Raw genomic sequence first — 17664 nt, 5'->3', positions numbered from 1 at the left:
GGGGAAATTCCCCATGGCCCATTCCCATTTCTGTTCCACTTTCCGTTCTGTCCAGTCTGTGCCTGGAATCGCCATTCCTCCTCTGTTGTCAAACCACTTCTCGCAATTCCTTCCTTAGGACTGACAACCCTGCTCATAGCAGTACTTCCTAAACCACTCTCACCAGCTCATTTTCTGCTTCTCCACCATCTGTGCTATCACAGGAAGCTCCCACTTCAGATTTAACTACGTTATCTCTGCTCATTTTGCTAAAATGCCATATTACGCGCATGTGACATATCATATTTGTCCTTGCTGTGAACTGCTCCATATGTACAGTTATCCTGGAAAATGGCCATGGTAAATATACTTCGCAGATGTATACCTCGGCCTGGAAAAGATGGAGAGTTCGGAGAGAAGAGGGGAAAGTATTGCTCCTTCCTCCTTCATCCTTCCTCCTTCCTCATTCCACTAGTTTTCCAGGCTAAGATTGCTGTCCTCCCAGTAGAAAACAAGAGTGACTAGGAGGGAGAAAAAATGTGACGAGAGGAAAAGGAGAAGAAGATGAACCTAGCTGGGGAAAGTGGGGGTGGGTTGAGGACAGGCAACCAGTTGGAGAGAAGGAAAGGAATGGTTTGTGTCTTTCTCCCCTTTGCTCCTCTCTGGGTCAGTTGGCGCTCAGTTTCCCTCTTCTTTGAGGGCCTTTGCTTTGTTACCATCATCATCATCGGACCTTTTATTGGCATCGCATACAAACATCCAAAACAAATCAATACCGAATGACTACTCCCCCAGTGGCACAAAGCATTTGCTAAAAGAAAGGAGGCAGAGCAGTCTATCATCACATCTCTAGGTCTCCAAGGAGATCTGACGTCTGCAGTGTATTTTGACGACAAAAAACCAAATAGAGATATTTAGCCACTAACTTGGTGATCTCCTGATCATTCCCCAGTAATAGAAAATGTATGACCTCCAACTCTGGTTTCCATTTGAGGGTACAGAGTTGATCTAGAAATTGCTGACGGAGATCAGCATATAGTTTACAATTAAGAACCATATGTGTAAGGGTTTCCACCAGGTGCTCTTCACATGGTCAAGTTCGTTCTTCTTCCACCCTGCCTGAGAACCTTCCTCAAAGGAGGTTTGATGGATTTGAATTAAACCTGGCCAGTGAAAATGCCCTTCTTGAATTTCTTCTTTGTTCCTCCCTCTTCCCTCTGCTTTTTGTTTCATACTCACTTTGGGACTGTGCCCTTGTGCTTTTCCTTTTCTCTGGGGTCTGCAGGTCCATGTTTTGCTTGCGTGTTTCCTCCCTCTCAGCACCCAGAAACACACAAACACAATGTAAATGAGCGAGGGCCACTTTCAATAGTACACCTTCAATGGCAGCCATGTGACTGGCCAAGTCCCTGTATGACGGTAATTTTATGTGAATGCCCACAGAAAGTTTGGGGACCCCTACGCTGCTTGCTTGATGCGCTGAAGAATGTGGTAATTACAGTAATGTGCTGCGCTTAAACAAGCAGAAGATCACATATGTAAAAATATCTGAATAATTATTTTTCCTTTTCTTCTTTTACAGAACTTTGGAAAAGAACAAGAAGAAAGGGAAGATATTTTAAATATACTTATGACCACCAGTTATGTATTAGTTGCCAATATTCCAGCCTGGACATGTGTGTGTTGGATCTGTTTGACCAATCTTGCACCAGTTGTGTCCATATCTTTGGATTTAACAGCATGACAAAAAAAAATTTTTTTTGGTTAATTTTGAGGGCACTTGAGATGCCTTGAATTATTTAGGGTGTTGTATACTTAGGAAAACAAACCAGCTCTAAGTTACCCCTTTAAAATAAAAAGGAAAAAAAAAGTCATTTTACTGCAAAATAACATTTTACTGTTGTACAATCATGTTCTGGTGGTTTGATTTTGTTTACAGGATATTCCAGTATACAAGGACTTGGGAAAGTTTTCCATAAGGATACATTGCCATAATATAATACGAACTATGCTTCTATTATAAAAAAAAATTCCATTCAGTGCAGCATATATAATAATGTAATTTAGTCTAACACAGTTGACCCTATTTTTGACACTTCCGTTGTTTGAAAATACACATGGAAAAACAAAACTTATAGGCTTATGGGGCACCTAAAAGCTTTTTTTAAAAAACAACTTTTTTTGGATTCTTTAAATATATGCTATTCTCATTTAGTAACTACTCTAGCCAGAATAATTTCATTACTGCTTCATTTTTGTAATAACATATAATTTAGATATTTTTCCATATATTGGCCCTGCTAAATAGAATGTAGTTTCTTTCATATGGTAGGAACCAGTTGATAAAACCTTTCCTTTAACTCCCTTTTTACATTTTATGGTAAGTAGCAGGAAAATGCATTTATAGGTCATTTCTAGGAAAAAATGTGGAGTTAACTACCAACCTGTTTCTACCTGTGTGCAGTCTGTCTTCTACTAGAAAAGAGAATCATGGCCTCTTGAGAGAAAAGTCACAATTTTACATTTAGCTGTATTCATATACTGCATTTCTGTATTTTTGTTTGTATTGTAAAAAGTCACATAATAAACAATGTTGTGATGTAACATACTCCAGTCTGGATTATCTTATCCTTGGATAATAGAATTTATGACATTTCCCTTTTTCTATTGTTTTTAAAAGTAAAACATTTATAACTAATAATTTACCTGAGCTGACTTTACCTGGACTTCTTCAAAATATTCATGATCATTTAGCAAGATGGACTTGATTTTGCATATTTATTTAACATACTCTAACAAATATTCCACTTTTCAATTTTATATCAATTACAAAAGGCTTTGCAAATACTTGGGTGATTAGGAGGGAATGCATGCAGACGTGTTTGTGGTTGTGTGAGTGTGTGTTTCATGGCATGTAGGTTTCGGATACATTTTTCAATATGCCATGGGAGCAACAACATAGATTTTTTATTAAAAATGGTTTCAGCAAAACTATTAGGATGTATTTGTACTTTACCAGCCAATGAAATGAATATTTTTGAGAATGGTTCCTATTGAGAGAAAGGTGGTGATAGCTAGGTGGTAACTTGAAAACTGCATTCTTAATAGCGAAGTCTAGCAGCAGGCTGAAAAGATGGGAAAGGTGGTGGTGCTGTTTTTTAAAAAAATACTGAATGTATTTTTTACCCACTACTAACCCAAAAATTTCATTAATCTAACCTATGCTAGGACGGTACACACCATCTTACACTGAACAGGCAGTGTGCTTCTTTAAGCTGCTGAACGTTCCACATTCCTCCATCCTGTCTGGAGCTGGAAGCACACAAACCATGAGCCACGATTTGGCATTATGTTAGAACCAGGGCTTGCGGTTGGGTGGGAGAGAAACCTTCACCTTGCACATAGTGCTAAACCAAGCATGTCCAAAATCTGTTTCGGGGGCCTAATCCAGCCCGCAGGTTGGTTTAATCCGGCCCCTGTGGCAGTTCATTTCCTGGGGTAAAATCCTAAAAAAAACCCTCAACAACTTCAATCCTTTGGTCGGCCCTCATGGCCCTTCACTTCATCAAATCTGGCCCTCTTGGGAAAAAAGACACCACTGTAAAACCAAGGCTCATGGTTTGTTGCTCTCCGCTCCAGGCAGGGAGCAGCAAATTGCGAGTTCCTTGGCAGCGGGGTGCTACTCCTCCCCTGAAAACCACAAACCACAACTTGCCATGAAGAGCATGCAACCACTTGTCAGATCTGTTTGTTGGGGCAACTTTTTCCATTCTTGCTTTGATGCTCAATCCATTTTCTCTGTGTTTAATGTAAATGCTAAGTGATTATTGATGTAATTATTGCTCATTGAGATGTTACTCCAGAAACAATACACAAGAAGAAGCTCAACTACGACCACACCTAAAACCTATTGTTATGATGCAGCTTGAACACTATCTAAAGTTACGACTTCACTTTTCTAAGTTTTATTAATGCTCTGGGGCGTGTTTGATTTGCAAAATCCAGCAATTTGATTTGCAAAGCGTTAGAAACATTTTGATTCCCCTGTTGAGAATACCATCCAAGTACGGTGGTAATGCATTATTAAAATTTGTTACTCCACTTAAACTGCATTTGTATGATAATTATTATACTTATCACTAATACTTGTATAGAACTACTGAGTGAAGAATAACCATTTCAAGACTTAAGTTTTCCAACAATACAGGAAAAACTTACTAATCTGCAGAGTTAAATTAGAGCTCTGGTCTTCTCTCCCCTTTCTGAAATGTAAGCTTCAGAGTCTTAATGGTTTTATATTATATATATACAGTATTCAATATTTTATATTATACAGTATTTTAAAGTACTGTTTGGCACTGTGGCTCTCACGCACAGTATTATTGTGTGTGAGGGTGGGTATTACGTTAACTGGGGATGAGTTGACCCCTTAAAGTATTTTACCTACTTGTCAAGTCTTGAATGGTGAGTCTGCACACGTTTTATTATTATTATTTTAAAAAATAGTATACTACCCTTTATCCGTAGATCTCAAGGTGGTTCACATCGTAATACAATATAAAAACACACAAAAAAATTATAAAAACAAACCAGTTAAAACCCCCTCCCACAACACATGTACTTACCTAAAAAGGGTGGTTTCTTGTCCAAGGCAAGGAACTACTTGCAACAAAAAATATTTGACTGGTGAAAACTCTAAAGGGGAGAGAAAAAGAGAATGGGGTATGAAGATGTGGAAAGAGGAAAGAAATCTCCCAGTAGCACTTCCGATCTCTTACTTTGTTGGGGGGATTTTAAATGGTGCAGTTAATTCTACCCACCATATCTAGTACATTTTCTGTGATCTACACATAAATCGCAACTACTTCTGTTAGCCCCCTTCTCACTTTCATGCGCTGGCTGCTGGTTTTTGTGCAGCCTGCCTTCTCTATTTGCTTCTCTACCCCATCCTGACTTCATGCGAATCCAGGTTCGTGATGAGACACTACAGATCTTCCAGTGGCAGCTGAGTGATGACAGTCTTCCACGTTTATGTATACAGGAAGAAAAAAAGCATAATATATGCAGCATGAGAGTCTTATGCTGTTACCCTTTCTAACTTTGGAAGCCGCTAAGCGATAGGTTTTCCTTTCAGCACTGGAAATATTAAAGAACTGGTTCCTGGTGGCTCCTGGCCTACTGCCTTTGATTACTGGTATGATGCTGACCTCTGTCAAGTATGGGACCTCACTTAACATTGGATTAAAAACCTCTTACAGCATCTTGGATCCAAAAGATGTTGCTATGCAGGCAGAAAGCCCTTCTGGTTGTATGAGGAGACCCCAGTTAGCTTCTGCCTCTGCAGGCCCTGGAGCTTCTCTCGAGGGTTCCCTGGCCTTCTGAATCCATTTTTGTGGAAGGCCAGGCAGCCCTTATCTGAAGAAATGGTTTTTCTCACAGCGCCCGTGGCATCCTTCCTTCAGTGTGAAATCGAACTGGTACGAAACGTTACAAGCTGGAGCGTTACCTCGGTTTAAACACAAGGTGGTAGTGTTCTCTGCATCTTGAGATGTCTGGTTTTAGTCCTTTAGAAACCTACTTCCAGCAGATGAAATAACTGCTTAAATCTTCTGTGCTCTCTTCAGTGGCTACAGAAGTGCACAAACTGCTTCCTAGTAGCTGTGTCCTAAACTTCCAAATACAGTAAAGAACTAAATGAATAAATACTGAAGGACTTATTGTAACCTTGCAGGCAGAGTGGAGAGGAGTGCTTGTTAATGTTTGGGACAGGAAGAGGAGATTGCCTTCATTTGCAATCTTACCCTTTTCTCTACTCGGGGAATAAATTTGGGTTAGTAATGAATCCATGGCTCTTTGGGAACAATGGGCAGCTTCAGAAAAGCAGCCTTTGTAGCCTACTAATGTCTGAGCTGTGCTTAAGTTCTGGTTGCCAATTCCTTGCAGCCAGCTCTCTTTCCTTTTCTTCCTTCTTTTATGCTTCAAATATCAAGGCACCGCATAAGAGCAGAATCTGGCAAGGTTCTGTTAGTGGGCAACTCTGCCCCAACATCAGATATGCATCAAGCTGATTTCTTTCTTTTCTTTTACTATGCTAATAAACCTTTTGAGTATAGATACCGCAAAAGACAGAACATTATAAGGGTGAGGCTAAATTTGAGTTAAGGAATCTGAAACCTGCCTAGAATCCAAAACAAACAAACAGCTTTGTAGCGTGTTGTGTGAGCCCAAGGGAACTTTAGACTTGTCTCGAATAGCTAGTTCAGATGTCGCATGGCATACTGCAGGCTTCCTCAACCTTGGCCCTCCAGATGTTTTTGGCCTACAACTCCCATGATCCCTAGCTAGCAGGACCAGTGGTCAGGGATGATGGGAACTGTAGTCTCAAAACATCTGGAGGGCCGAGGTTGAGGAAGCCTGGCATACTGCTTAAGGAATGGATAACTTCAAAAGCAATACAGTTGTACCTCAGGTTAATTACTAAATTCGTTCCGGAGGTCCGTTCTTAACCTGAAACTGTTCTTAACCTGAAGCACCACTTTAGCTAATGTGGCCTCCTGCTGCTGCCGTGCCGCCAGAGCATGATTTCTGTTCTCATCCTGAAGCAAAGTTCTTAACCTGAAGCACTATTTCTGGGTTAGCGGAGTCTGTAACCTGAAGCGTATGTAACCTGAAGAGTATGTAACCTGAGGTACCACTGTATGGTGTGCATAAGGGCACCGGCTCTTCAATGGAAAAGTCAAACATCTCACTGTGCTCATGCAAATTCCTTGTGTAAGCCTAAGGAGCTCAAAATCCCAGATGCACGTTTTTCAGAGCCAGAATGTAAATGCGAGGATTAAACACCTGCGGAGAGCCTTTCTCGGCACAGAGTAAATGTGTCTTTCTAGATGTACACACAAACAACTGGAATTGCAGCACCTGGCTTCTATGCAGCTTGAAACCCTCGTGGTTTGAAAACATCACATTTGTTTTGCCAAAGATGCTATTTCCTGTTGCAGTAAACCTTCGCTTGCACTTAGCATCTTGCTGTGTCTGTGTGGCACCTTCCGTTCACCAACAATAAAAGACATTGGCGTTCCTGTCCCGTCTCCCACTGCTCTGAATTCCTAAGTCTTGTTTAGTTCAGTGCCCTAACCTTGGCCATTGGATTCATCCCAGCTGCGGATGAGGTGATTCCACAGCAGCCAATGAAAAGCCAAACAGACTGGGACTACAGAGCCCTCCCCCCCGGAGAGTTAGCCCATTTGGAGCAAACTTGGTGTGACTCCCAGAGTCCCTATTGCAGCCAGCTTGGCAGCATCGAAGTCTGTGTCGGTGGCTTTTTATACGTTTTGTATGGATATAGAACAGACGGGATCTTGGCAACAAAAGGAGGTTCAAAGGAAGGCAAAACTTACTTTACAGTGAAATCAAGCTTCCCCCCCTATTTTAGTCTCTCAGGGAGAGTGTGACTGTGAAGTTGCCCAAGGCATTCAAGAGTTTTCTGGCTAAAGTCCACGGTCGAATGAGTGGATATGTCCAGTTATGATCTATCTGCATAAAATGCATCCGTAGGGCAGAAATGCCACCCTAAGGGCCTTTTCTGTTGTTGCACCCCAATTTTGGCTCCTCAGGGAGATTTGCCTAGCACCATCTTTCTGTTTGGTACCATTTTTATGTGCTGCGTTGGAAACAAAAAACAAAACTCTCTGCTGCTGATGTTGGCATCTGTCTGTTTTGAGAGACAATGGAGTGTGTCTCTGGGGGTGAAGTCAAACAGCTGTGTTGTGGTTCGAGGACCCGATCGCCACCTGGAGGAATAAAGACACGTGGACACAGTGTATAAGGTTAATGGGCAAGAAAAGGCCACAACTTTATTGATTACAGCAAGTGAGAAGCTATTGGCTTAGGCATTGGACCACGGAAGATTGACTCCACCCACTCGGAGAGGAGTGAGTCTGAGGAGGGGTTAACCACCAGTAGGAGGAGCCTGTTGATGCTAATACAACTATAAGCTTTCCCCTGACGTCACCGAGGGTCGTGCCATGGCCCCCCGCCACACAGGCATCGGACAGCATCTACGACCACCGGATTCCTTTAACGGAATACCCAAATTTGAAGGGGTAGGCGATGGTCACACCTTGCCCTTCCACACACCAACAACACATTCCAATGCCTAACCGCCAAATACCAATAAAGTTGTGACAATTGCTACGAGGTAGGCAGAAAAAACCAAAAGGCCGGTGCAAATTTGCCAGTTGGGAAAAATTCCTACCAGGGCCCCTGGGCGACCAACCATAGGTCCATAGCAAGGTCAAGAGAAAAGCTAAGCCCTAAGCCCTAAGGGACTGGTGGGTGGGTGACTCGCGGCGAAAAGGTGAGGAAATGGGTGAATGGCTGGCGCAGCTGCATCTTGAGCAGCAAACCATGCCCCCACCAAGCCGCCCGATTGGGTGCTCAACCGGGGGCGTGGCGTGCCAGCCATGTGAGTGGGGCAGGGGGCAAAACGCCCCCTGCGTGACGCTGGAACCGCGTCCCGCCCACAACACCTCCCCTCCGGAAGGAGGAGAGGCCTTAGCATCACCAACGCCTGGGCAGTGTGTCTGGAAGTCCTGGGCTGCCCAGACGACAAGACCTCCCTCTCAGCTTTGCTGATGTGGTCCAAAGGAAAGCAGAGCAAGACGTTCAGGCCCAGCTTGGCTGCAGGAAGGAGGTACAGGCGCTCTGCTGTATACGATCTGTTTACCCCTAGGGAAGGTGCTTACGGGATTTTCTGCCTCAGGTGCCCAAATAACTTGGTGAGCCTTGACTTCTCTCTGTGTGTGTTTGGATTTGCTGCTGCTTCTCAGGCAGTAAAAATGTCTTGGACCAGCCCAAGGACTTCTGAGCACGATCTTAGAAGCTGGGAAGGTTCATAAGTTCCTCTGGTCCCAAGCCATTTTAAGTTTCAAGCGAATATTTCAACAGCATTCTTGGAATACTGCTAGGGAAGGCAAAGGTGGAATTTTGATTTCTAAAAAAGAAAGGTGCAATGCCGCAGTCTTCTGCTATAATTTGAAGTATTAAGAGGCAACATGGGGTGAGAGTGAGTTATTCAATCAGTCTGTTCTCTGAGATATCCTTTACTATTCTCATCTTTATTTAAAAAAGGAAAAAGGGAGGGCCGTGGTAAAACAGACCAGAGGATGCTGCTTAGTTAAAAGAATAAGGGGTGGGAGTAATGTTACAAGACCTGCTAAAAGGCTACAGCACTGATATTTCCATACCTGATGGTTTTTTTAAAAAAAAATATTAGAAAGAGGCAGAGCTGGCTGAAGAAACTTGCACTGAAAGATTGGAAGTGAATATGAGGAAAGGAGAGGAAAAAATGCTGTATTTTTCACTCCATAAGACGCACCTGACCATAAGACGCACCTAGTTTTTAGAGGAGGAAAACAAGAAAAAAAATATTCTGAATGAAACAGTGGATGTATGATTTTTGTGGTTCATGCTGTAGTCATGCACATGCTATGTGATCTGATGGTGAATTTGGGGTGACCCAATACAAAAATCCTGAGGATCCATGGGCTTTTACCTCCCCCCTCCCAGGCAGTCTCTTTTATCGCTAGCGTCCCTTATCTCCCTCCCCGATCACTTGCCAATCAGCTGCTTTCTTTCAACACTCCCTTCCCTCTCGTTTGTCTTAGTGTCTTTTCCTTAGCTGGAGCAGTTTTTTTGCTCCTCCTTTTCTTCTAATTTCTCTCCTCATTGCTTTAGCCTTCCTGTCTCCTCTCCTTGCAAGTTCGCTGTCTTTACCTCCCCCCTCCCAAGCAGCCTCCTTTATTGCTAGTGTCCCTTATCTCCCTCCCCGATCACTTGCCGATCAGCGGCTTTGTTTCAACACCCACTTCCCTCTTTCAAAAGAAGAAGAAGCATGATCTGCTTTTCACCCCTGGGCAATTCGGCTCCAGGGACCACGCATTCGCTCCATAAGACGCACAGACATTTCCCCTTACTTTTTAGGAAGAAAAAAATGCATTTTATGGAGCGAAACAATACGGCACTTTGAGAACCAACTCCAGAATTCTGTGTACTAGCTGTAAGTGGCACAGAAAGATGTTCAAAAGGACCAGAGACATAGCAAAGGAGACCTGGAGGCAAACCTCCTCTCCTATTGTATGGCTTGGCTTCCTCTTGCTGGGTCACTGGCTTGGCTTCAGTTCACCCTCTAAATAAACTAGGAACCTTCGGTTGGACAGTGTTTCATTAAACTTTAGCCTCACGCAAACTGTCTTTTCAGGCCCTGCAGCATTCCAGGACAACAATATAATCATATGTAATTACTGCAGCATATTTTAGCTGCTAGTAACACAACTGGGGCAATGACAAACCTAGACAGCATCTTAAAAAGTAGAGACATCACCTTGCCAACAAAGGTCCGTATAGTTAAAGCTATGGTTTTCCCAGTAGTGATGTATGGAAGTGAGAGCTGGACCATAAAGAAGGCTGATCGCCGAAGAATTGATGCTTTTGAATTGTGGTGCTGGAGGAGACTCTTGAGAGTCCCATGGACTGCAAGAAGATCAAACCTATCCATTCTGAAGGAAATCAGCCCTGAGTGCTCACTGGAAGGACAGATCGTGAAGCTGAGGCTCCAGTACTTTGGCCACATCATGAGAAGAGAAGACTCCCTGGAAAAGACCCTGATGTTGGGAAAGATGGAGGGCACAAGGAGAAGGGGACGACAGAGGATGAGATGGTTGGATGGTGTTCTTGAAGCTACCAGCATGAGTTTGATCAAACTGCGGGAGGCAGTGGAGGACAGAAGTGCCTGGCGTGCTCTGGTCCATGGGGTCACGAAATGTCGGACACGACTAAACGACTAAACAACAACAACAACAACAACAACAACAACAACAACAACAACAACACAACTGGGAGGTTTGAATCCTGCAGAACATCATAAACTTGTCAAGTTTTTTTTAAAAGAATAATCTACTGTATGCTCGTTTAGAAATAAATCTCTGTGCACTTAACGCAACTTCCAGTGGTGTAACTTGCAAGTACCCAAACCATTTCATCAATGAAATATTACTTGCATATTCTAGCATATGACTGTTAGGAACATAAATATAAATGGGTATAATTTGCCTTCTCTCTATGCAATAATTATTCATTTTTTTCTTCCTTTTCAGACACAAACGGTGACACAAAGGTCACTAGGGCTCCCTATTGCCATAATGACTAGTTGTGTGGATGCCTTGACATGTCATAGATGAGTGATGAGGTGGTTTGCTATGTCACAAAAATCTGGTCTGAGTCAAATGACTGGTTAGCCACGTTTTCCTCCTGTGTCTTTAATGTCAGAGCATTCGTATGACAAATCAGCAAACCAAAAGCATATTGCTCCAAGATAATATAACTGTTTAAGTGTCTGCTTCAGTAATACCCATCTAGAAACACAGTTCCTACACAGTTTAATACTTTAATTAAAGGAAATTTGTGCAACGGTCATTCAAGGGCATCTTGGAAACCCCTTAATAATACCTCCAGAGTGGATAATCTAGAATTGATTCAACCTCAGCAGTGAGGTCACTGTGTGGCTATTAATCTTTAGCAAACAGAGCTATTATTTTAGATTAACTCTTTCCAAACAGACATTCGTCAAGAGTCAAAGCAATGAACAATTTTCAGGGGAGACTTTAAAATGGCAAACTGGAAGGGCTTTCAGCTAGGGCTAAATATATTCTCTATCTCTGGGGTTGCCAACCAGACACCTGTGGGCTCTGTTGTGCCCTTGAGAATGTCCCCTCGTGCCAGCGAAGCTTCTGGTTCCTTATCCCCAACCCTTTGCTTCTGAAATGGAGAGAGTAAGGTCCCATGATTGTCAGCCCACAGGGCCTTTTTTCCTTCTTGAAAAGTACACTGAGCTCAATGAGCTCTTTCATCTCTCTGTGCCTTGGCAAGTATGGAGCAATGCAAAGAAGAGAAAGCAGAGTGATCTGGGAGACTGGGCTGGGAATGGAGGGGCTGGGGAAGGAGGCAGGCGACAAAAGTGGGACACTGCACAAGTTAGGCTGAATAAAGATGGAGTGCACAGGACAGAAAGGCCAGCAAATTCCAGCAAATCGGCCCCTCTTGCAATTTTTCAATTTTTCATGGGTTTCCCCTCAAAGTCATGGCCCTCAAATTGCAGGTTGCATCTGTGTCCACAGATATGGATCCAGCCCTTTCCAGGCCTGCTTTAGTGCAAAAACATGGATCCAAGTCACAGATCCTTGCAAGTCTTCACACTTTTTATAAGAGATTGAACCCCTCAAAACCACTATCAGATCATCGTTATCTCCGTTTTCACAGATGTGTTCTTTGATTTGCTGGTAGTTTTGTGGTCCTCTTATGTAAAGTTCAGTGCTTTGAATGAATATTTTTATGGTGCTGGCAGACTCTGAATCTGTGTTTTTTTACTGTATTTACAAGCTTTAACTGGATTGTTTATTTTTGGAGGGAACCCCATGTATAATCACAGAAATTTATGAAGATCTGCTTAATTCTACTGGATCAAACTTTTACCCCAGTGAACTATTTTGTGTGTGATGTTTTCTTTCTAACTTTTGAGGAAGGATGAGGAAAGCAATCAGAGGAGACAGGGGCCACAGCACACACTCAAGATTTCAAATGTGTCCACAGGCCCCCAAAATGTTGGCATCTCCATATTTTTCAAATCTTAATAAATTATCTCCTCTGTTCTGGACCTCTTGACTATCATGGGATCTTGCATCTTTATTGTTGTATCTTACTGAGGGCGGCTTTTGTGCATTTCACCAGTTCTAAACTACTTTGGGAAGTAACCATTCTGAAAAGCAGTACAGACGTCTTTGAAATAAATATATCGCAGCTGAGGTGACAAGGGAGATGTTCACCTAAAGATGGGAAAGATAACTTTCATAAGGAAGACAGGGCTGAGAAACCAGAGAACATGAAGCAAAACGTTGTCATTCAAGAATGTTTCTGCCCATTCTTGTGGAATCTAGCTGATAGAAATAGCTTGAGGAGTTCTCCCTGTGTGTAAATCAGTACTATTACAGGAAGGACTAATAAGCTCGGAAATAGCCTCCTTCCCATTTAATTTTAGAAATAGCCACGGCTAACTTTTCCTGTTGACTACTGATAAGAATGTGAACACAAGGTAAAAGCAGTGTGTCCAGAACCAAAGTCAAGAGACTCAGAGGAGCTTCAGCATAGTTATTTGGGTATGTAATCTAGTAGTGATGTATGGAAGTGAGAGCTGGACCATAAAGAAGGCTGATGGCTGAAGAATTGATGCTTTTGAATTCTCGTGCTGGAGGAGACTCTTGAGAGTCCCATGGACTGCAAGAAGATCAAACCTATCCATTCTGAAGGAAATCAGCCCTGAGTGCTCACTGGAAGGACAGATCCTGAAGCTGAGGCTCCAATACTTTGGCCACCTCATGAGAAGAGAAGACTCCCTGGAAAAGACCCTGATGTTGGGAAAGATGGAGAGCACAAGGAGAAGGGGACGACCGAGGACGAGATGGTTGGATAGTGGTCTCGAAGCTACCAGCGTGAGTTTGACCAAACTGCGGGAGGCAGTGGAAGACAGGAGCGCCTGGCGTGCTCTGGTCCATGGGGTCACAAAGAGTCGGACACAACTAAACGACTAAACAACAACAACAACAAATCTAGTATATCTTTACCCTATATCTCTGATACATCTCTTCCCCCCACAAAATATGTTCAAAAATGACAATTCAAGAGGAATGCAACCAAGATTATGTTTCTGCTTATATAGAGGACTCACTAACATTACTTCTTTTAATGCATACTTTCCATTCTTCAAGCAGAGGGGGAAATCTGAAATCCATAGCATGAAACTAAGCAGCTCTTTAAATCCTGACTATAATGTGTTGGGAGCAATCAGCACATCTGGAGCAATTCACATGTGTGGTTTACCGATCACTAGATAATTATCAGGTTCACTGGGTGATGGGAGAGATGGTCAGTGGCCCTAGTCCGCCAAGCACCACAGTCCTTACCCATAATCATGTTTACTCCTCTTTTAAAACTTTTGATCTCAAACTGTGTTGGCTGCTACAATCACTGAGAAATAACCACCCAAGAGTACATTTAAGGCTTCACCTTTGTTCAGCTGATGAAATCCTGAATCAAACATTACAGCACTTTGGCAGCCTGCAGCACAGGGCCTCGATTCAAGTCCACCTGGAGATGGTAGGTAGACACTGTATGTCATGTGCAGGGTTCGCCTGAGGTTTCAGCACATGTGGACATTGTGCATCTAACTTCATGGGAGACTGTGGCGAAACAGCCTGGTCAGGATACATTTTTATAAAATGTCTCCAGTCTGCCCTTTCCCATGGTTTTTGATTTTTTTTTAAAGAACAATAATATTAATTTGGCATCACAGAGTCTCACTGAGTCTCACTGACCACACTTGCTGTTCTAAGAATTCTGTTGTTTTGTAACCCCTTTTGGCAAACAGGAGGCAGCTTTTGTGCAGCCTGAACTTTGCGCTTGTTAAGTGATTTTTACCGCTCTCTCCTCTCTCTCCAAAGGGTCACTTCTCCAAAGCTGTCAGAGCAAAGATCCACAGCATGTGATTGGATTTCCCTTTCGGTTCTTCACTCGGGTATTGGATGGCTGCTTATGATGTCAGATGGCCTCAGTTCCACACTATTTGTTTTGCAAGCCAATGAACCCGGCATCAGTTGAACTCCTCTCTGAATCTTCACTAGGCCCCTTAACAGGATCACATACATTCCAAAAATACATTACTCTCTGTCCTATAGAAGCTGTTCCATGAAAAGTTCTATATCCTGCACAACTGTAGCAGCTAGGTGTTCAAGATGAACTCTTTCTCTTTTCCCTTCCAGTCTTTTCACTTTAATTTGTATACTGCCTTTCTATATTGCTGCACTAAAAGCGCTTTACAAGCCGTGGAAACAACGAAATACATAGCAAAAGTCACACATCCTATAACGATCTGATCCAATGCCAATAAGTCATTATAAATAATATGACTTTGAGATAAACAAGTTATATCAAATAAAGTAATGTTTAATTATGCATTTAGAATAATAGCCTGAATAGCTCAGTTGGGATATCATCTCACTTAAATTCACTCTCAAAGTAATAATGAAACAAAAATTCACTCTCTACTTACACACCATTGACTTGCACTCAAATGCGTATTTGTGCAGTGCCGGGAAATAAATAATTAGATTAAAACCTGGAAATGATTGGAGAGCTGGAGTGTCCTTGTGGCTCAAGAGGAGACCCTTCCCAGAGCCCAAAGAGGATGTCAGTGAGGATGGTGGAAGCCCCACAGAGACTGGAGGCACAGTCTTTGTTTAGGCTGCTCAGCCTCCCTGCCTAACAGCTGATGTGCACAGAGTCACATCAGCAGCATCAGCCACATTTCTGCGCATCCTCCAGCCTCCGGCCGTCCCCAGAGCTTCAATTCTTGGTGTGCATCTTTTGAATACAGTATTATTGGACTGGATTGGAGAGAGAGCAGCAGAGAGGGTGTTTAAAGAGCGTTTAAAGGGGGCTCCCCACTTATGCAATCTTTGCTTCTGTGTGTGGGGGCCTGGAATATAACCCCCACATAAGGGGGTGGGAATGCCTGTACAGTAGCTGTTGAAATGGAATACACAGGATGAGATGGTTAAATCAGCTATGATTAAATGGGCACAAGACATTGGTCATGACATTATGTCTGCTGACTGGGAACAGTTATGGACTACCGGTATAAAATTTACGGCATGTAATGCCTTAAGAGAGAACATTATGAAAATGATTTATAGGTGGTACATGACCCCAGTCAAGCTTGCAAAAATCTATCATACGCCCAATAATAAATGCTGGAAATGTAAGGAAACTGAAGGTACTTTCTACCACCTTTGGTGGACGTGCCCAAGGATCAAGGCCTTCTGGGAAATGATCTATAATGAAATCAAGACTTAAGTGTACCTTTCATAAGAAACCAGAGGCCTTTCTCCTGGGCATGGTGGGCCAATTGGTGTCAAGGAAAGATAGGACGTTTTTAATGTATGCTACAACAGTAGCAAGAGTTCTTTTAGCAAAGTATTGGAAGACACAAGAACTACCCACGCTGGAAGAGTGGCAGACGAAGGTGATTGACTATATGGGACTGGCTGAGATGACTGGCAGAATCCGTGACCAAGGGAAAGAGACGGTGGAAGAAGATTGGAAGAAATTCAAAACTTATCTTAAGAACTGTTGTAAAATTAATGAGTGCTAAAATGTTATGGGTAATGTAAAACAGAATTGCAGTGACAAATAATTGGGTAAGAGAAAAAGGATTAAAGAAAGTGAATTATAAGTAATTGAAATTAGGGTTGCTGGAAAAGTTTAAAACAGGGATGCAGAAAAGGGAGGTATGGGGAAGTCGTTGAAATAAGGTTTAAGAAAAAGAGGTTATGAAATTATACGTGTTTGTATGTTTGTCTGTTTGTGTATTGTCAGTTGTGTTGTGTTTTGATATATGCTGGAAAATTAATAAAAAAATTATTTTTTTTTAAAAAAAGGAATGCCTGTACAGTAAATAACAGAGAGGTCATAAAATGCAACGAAACCATGTAAAAAGATTGAATTGAGCAATAAAGTCCCATATACAATTAACAAATGCAATAACATAACTGGTCCACTGATCCAGTATCTAATCCACAAGATTATTTTCGGCTGCATACAAATGGATTCTTGGGAGATGCTGGAGCCATCCACAGATTCCAGCCATTTCCACCTCCTCCTCTTGTCCAAGGGATCTGGACTTAGCTTTGTATTTGTACTATAGATGTCATCTGTTCCAGGCAGTTCCAGGCAGTGGTAGACCCTGAGACAGTTTACACCAGTTCAGGTTAGGAAGGATAACTCTGATTTTTAGGTGCAGCTTTATTCCCTATTCCTGGATACTCAGTGGAACCCAAGCCTAATTATTTGTTGGAAGTACTGGGATTTCCAACAAACAAACAAACAAACAAACAAACAAACAAACAAACAAACAGCTGTCTTTTGGAAGCCAATGTGAAGCCATAATGGGTTGATAGCCATTCATTCATTAATAAAATTTATGTCCCACTTCATCCCAAAGGAAAATTGGAAGCTACTTTATGTTGACTCAGACCATTAGTCCCTCTAGCTCAGGGAGGTGGCCAGGTGGAACCCCTGCACTTTAAATAATTGTGCAAAAGAGAGAAATTCAACTTAGCGTGCAACCTTGAACATGCTGAAATACCCCAAAATGCAGCGCAGCCCTGCTGTCTTTTGCATCTAGCTATCCCATCCTTGCATCTAGCTACCCCATTTTTCCCAGTAGTGATGTATGGAAGTGAGAGCTGGACCATAAAGAAGGCTGATCGCCGAAGAATTGATGCTTTTGAATTGTGGTGCTGGAGGAGACTCTTGAGAGTCCCATGGACTGCAAGAAGATCAAACCTATCCATTCTGAAGGAAATCAGCCCTGAGTGCTCACTGGAAGGACAGATCGTGAAGCTGAGGCTCCAATACTTTGGCCATCTCATGAGAAGAGAAGACTCCCTGGAAAAGACCCTGATGTTGGGAAAGATGGAGGGCACAAGGAGAAGGGGACAACCGAGGACGAGATGGTTGGACAGTGTTCTCGAAGCTACCAGCATGAGTTTGACCAAACTGCGGGAGGCAGTGGAAGAC

At 42.6% G+C, this 17664-nt stretch overlaps 1 protein-coding gene across 5 annotated transcripts in view; it reads left to right on the top strand.

The window, feature by feature from the left end:
- SEPTIN7 (septin 7) overlaps nucleotides 1-2587 on the top strand; it is a 54656-nt gene extending 52069 nt beyond the window's left edge. For all 5 annotated transcript variants that reach the window (XM_083578155.1, XM_083578154.1, XM_083578153.1 and 2 more), the window contains one exon: nucleotides 1562-2587. In XM_083578155.1, the coding sequence (XP_083434281.1) occupies nucleotides 1562-1601 (40 nt within the window). In that variant the 3' untranslated portion in view covers nucleotides 1602-2587. The remainder of the gene's footprint in view (nucleotides 1-1561) is intronic.
- Nucleotides 2588-17664: the final 15077 nt, after the last annotated feature.

This window comes from Podarcis filfolensis (genome assembly GCF_964270895.1).
Source record: "Podarcis filfolensis genome assembly, chromosome: 12".
Taxonomy (NCBI): domain Eukaryota; kingdom Metazoa; phylum Chordata; class Lepidosauria; order Squamata; family Lacertidae; genus Podarcis; species Podarcis filfolensis.
The sequence above is the reverse complement of the archived record's forward strand: the minus strand, read 5'-3'. Positions and strand labels throughout refer to the sequence as shown.